The sequence below is a fragment of the Mytilus edulis genome, chromosome 4, assembly GCF_963676685.1.
Source record: "Mytilus edulis chromosome 4, xbMytEdul2.2, whole genome shotgun sequence".
Classification (NCBI taxonomy): domain Eukaryota; kingdom Metazoa; phylum Mollusca; class Bivalvia; order Mytilida; family Mytilidae; genus Mytilus; species Mytilus edulis.
In genome coordinates, this window is record NC_092347.1 from 36,270,304 (window position 1) to 36,274,776 (window position 4,473).

General features: G+C 31.9%; 1 protein-coding gene across 1 annotated transcript; it reads left to right on the top strand.

Annotated features, from left to right (window-relative positions):
• Positions 1-1,075: 1,075 nt before the first annotated feature.
• On the top strand, positions 1,076-4,192 carry LOC139519576 (uncharacterized). Its single transcript, XM_071311745.1, has 4 exons — positions 1,076-1,156; positions 1,778-2,722; positions 3,170-3,223; positions 4,118-4,192. Exons 1-4 carry the CDS (start codon positions 1,078-1,080, stop codon positions 4,129-4,131), a joined length of 1,092 nt encoding a protein of 363 aa, XP_071167846.1. The 5' UTR covers positions 1,076-1,077; the 3' UTR covers positions 4,132-4,192.
• The last annotated feature ends 281 nt before the right edge of the window (positions 4,193-4,473 follow it).

Here is a 4,473-nt window from a genome sequence, read left to right on the forward strand (position 1 = left end):
CAAAACAAACTAATATTATTCTAAAATGTTACCAATTCAACACTGTAATTAGATCATTGAATATTGTTATTATTGGTATTAATATTGATTTTGTTATCAGTAAATTAAAGTAAAATGAAAATTATTTTTATATACATATACACATTCATTGATCTACAATCTGTCGATACCTGTATCTTGGCTTTGCACAAGGTCACGATTTTTTCTGACCTAATGACACTTTACACTAAATCCATTGGATGTTGGATGTGAATAACATAAACCATTTAACAAGACGCTTTCTTTCGTACTTGGAATTATATTATTGACACCAAATGTATCTAAACTGTGCATGTGACTTATTTGATATATATGTTTGAAGAAATCACATACCGTTAAATTTGTGAATTTAAAAATCGCGACTAACTTATTTAACGGTTAACTGTTGAAAATACCCCTTAAAAATATATCACGGAGACCATTTATTACATATAAATTTAAAACTGCATTGCGTTACAATGAATAAATGACCATATTACGTAATATTATATCTTTTTTTAAAGAAAATGTGCGAAATAGCAAATAAAACTATCTGATTCATTTTATCTATAACTTGTCATGTAAGCAGAAGTAAATTTAAATTGTGGTTTTAGAAATCACGTAAAAACAGTAGTTTTAGAATTAAGTGTAATGAATAAGGAAAGACTAGTGTGCTAAACATAAAATTTTACTACAAAAATCTATATGTCAAGGTCAAATTATTTGCCCCCGCAAGATAGCGAAAAGCACGTTTACACAGCTGTATAAAAGAGAAATATAGCTTACCATTTAAACAAACCATTGATAACGGCATCAACAGACAGAAAACCAGGTATACAAATTTCAAACTAACACTTATAAGCTCGGGTAAATACAAACCATCTAAAAGTTTTATATTCATAAAAATTGTTTGATTATAATCCCAATTAATAAGAAAATGTTTACTTTGCAGTTTTTAAGTTTTTTTTCATTATTAATCCTGAACTACACATAACAGCACTAAATATTTCAATTTATTTCTCATTTTTTTTTAATATCTTTTAATTCATTTCAGTCAGGATGAATACTTTGATTACCGTACTCCTAGTGTCCGTTTCCTTTGCTAATGCTGTACCCAGATATGGCGGCGGTAGAGGAGGTAGGTTTGATTTTTTGAACAATGTAATTTTACTATTTCCGACATATTTAAATGGTTTTGCCTATAAACTCTTTTAGCAAGTTTGTAAATTAAAACTATTATTTGAAACTCAATGTAATGATTTATTAATATGAAAGCTTAAGTATAGAAATATAGTTGGTTATGATTTGTTTAACATTCAGTGGGTAATGTGTTAAACATATACAGTTAGAGTACAATTTCCAAATCAAAATGGTAGATTTTAAAAAATTGAACAGAACTGCCACTTGGTTATCACGGAATCCTCAGTCAGCTATAACGTGCAACATAAGTATTTAATATTACATGTAATAGCCAACCTTTCTTATATGAAGAGAAATGACACTTAGCTACATGTATTAACTGAGATAATAATTTAGATTTTCCTATTCATGATGTTAGTTTATAATAATCAATTTGTCTACAAAAAATCATGGAAAGAAGAATTATAAAAATATGGCATCAATTCTATTTGCTATGTCGAAAAGATAAGTAAAAAAAGATAAATAGACAAGTGACAGCAAATTTACTGGAAGATCATACAAATTCATTGTATAACTGTATTTTGTGTTAGTATCACTTAATAAAAAATAATTATTTCAGTAAGTAGTTCCATCAGTGGGTCAATTGATGGCTCTATTGGCGGAAATGTGGGAAGTGGCTTCGGAAGTGGCAGTGGAATTTCTAGCTCTCTCAGTGGTGCTCTAACTGGAAACTTGGGCGGTGGCATTGGAAGTGGAATAAGCGGCGAAGATGTAACTAATTCTCTCAACGCTGCTCTTAGTGGTAATTTGGGAGGTAGTTTAGGAGGTGCGTTAGGCAGCAGTGGACTATCTAGTTCACTCAACGCTGCTTTAAGAAGAAACTTTGTCGGAGGCATCGGAGGTCGTCTTGGTGGCAGTGGAATATCTAATTCTTTTGCTGGTGCTTTAAGTGGAAATTTGGGAGGTAGTCAAGGAGGTGGTCTCGGCGGCAGCGTACTATCTAGTTCTCTCAACGCTGCTTTGAGTGGAAATTTTGGAGGTAGTCTAGGAAGTGGTATTGGCGGCAGTGGCGTATCAGGTTCTCTGGCTGGTGCTCTTAGTGGAAATATGGGAGGTGGAATTAGTGGTGGTGTTGGTGCAGGTAGATCTATCTCCATCAGCATTAGTGCCTACCTGAGATTGATTTCCTACATCTCCGCTCTTCAACAAGCTGTTAGTGCCAATACCTTAGCAGCAGACATCAGTAGAGGAATTAGTGGTGGAATCAGTGGAGGAATTGGTGGTGGATTAGGAAGTGGATTCACTGGTGGTGCTAGATCTAACTTTGCTGGACAATTTGACGGTAGATTTGCTGGTTCTGTTCGCGGATCTAGATTCGGAACTGGAGAAGAAAACAGCGGATTTTCTGGACAATTCGGAAGTGATTTCAGTGCACAAAGTGGAAATATCGGAGGTATTGGAGGAGCAGGCGGTTTAAGTGGAGGACTTTCCGGAGGATTAATTGGTGGACTAGGAGGTGGTATTGTTGGAGGTGCAGGAGGACTCAGTAGTGCAAGCCTTCAAGGTCGGTAGTTTATATCGTCACTAAGTAAAAACAAGTTAAGAAATATTTGCAAAAGAGAAGATCTATTATAGTAATGTTTACATTGTAATACGTGATATGAAGGAAATGTATTAGAAGGGTATCAAATATCTTGAGTTTAAAGATCTGTTAATGAAATTAACTCTTTAATATACATCGACTTTAAAAAGATTTCTTTGTTATCCTTTTCAACATGTTTAAGGGATTTGCAGGTGGGGAACTACAGTTTAAATGCTTTTCAACCATTTGATTAGTTAGGCCTTCCATCTTTGCATTAACAATTTTTAATCGAACGTCAATGATGAGTGTGATATCGACTAACTACATCACTGGCGTACTTATAATAAACCTTAAGTTTTAATGTTTTACCATTGACTATGACTACTCGATTTATAAGTATTTTGTTTTTAATATTAATGTCCATTTCAGCTGCTCTTCAAGGAAGTGTAAGCAGTGGATTCGTTGGCAGATCTGTTGGAAAAGGTGATTTTTTTAAAAATAATATTTAAAACATGAACAGATTAAGATAGGCAAAAAGTCACAATTAGATAATAGTCACACGATCAGTACTTTAACAGTAAAAGTTAGAGGTAAGGTCAATTTCCCTTAAAAAAAACCAGATTCTTCACTTGGACAAAACCCGACAATTATTAAAACATCTGAAAATTTTAATATTCAATGGTCAATTTAATGTACTTGATACTTTTTCAGACATTCTTACAGATTTACATACAACCTTACAGCTAGAACGTAAATGTCCGTATTCCATATATTTTAATAGCTGTCTATGACATCCATTTGTTTTTATTACATTGTTTATGTAATGAATATAATTTAATTATATCTGAAATATCATATACATTTATAGAATTGAAAATGTATTTCAAATAGAAAACGGTTTCGTTTAAAAAAAGTCCTTCTTAAAAATGTTTTCAAAATCACCACGAAAGTTGTGGAAATGTAGTCTGTAAATTGTATTTTTAGTCAATAATTGGCGTTAGGTAAATTGTTTGGAATTAAGTCAAACTTATGTTCAGCCTCAAAAGCAAGATACTATGTGAGGAATCATGAACAACATTTAGAAATGACCTTCGTTTAGATAGATTAACCTTACGGTTATTTTCTTTCCTCCCCTAAGATTACGTCAAAGAACATTAAAAAGAAAAATATATTCGGGAAATTCGTTTGAAACGGTTCATATTATTGGTGATACAAAATGAAAAGTAATATCATTAATATCCTGTATTATCAGGGATATATAATTGATCAAAAAATATATTAAAAATTGTAATCCCTCTGATAATGTTTGTTTAAATTCGGTACATAATGTGGTTTATTTTCCATTATGTTTACTAATATATAGCATTTGTTTTGCAGGATCAGCATATTAAATAGCAGATGCGTATACATATTTTTCGGACGCCTGAAGTCGATGAACCAACAAACACAAATACTCATTTGTTGTATAAATTACTTGTTATTAGAATAAACATTATAATTCACATTTGTATTTAGTATTTTGTTATCCATAGACGTCCAAAGTTTGATAAATCTATCAAGATAATTCATCAGATGTTCACAAGACATTAATCTGTACGAAATAAATTATTTGAAGTAGTTCTTAAATGTACTAATTTGAAGACAGTCATCGAATTTAAGGGAAAACTACATAACGTGCTGAAATAACAATGATAAGTTAAGATCGTTAGAGTTATACATACTTTATCAGATAT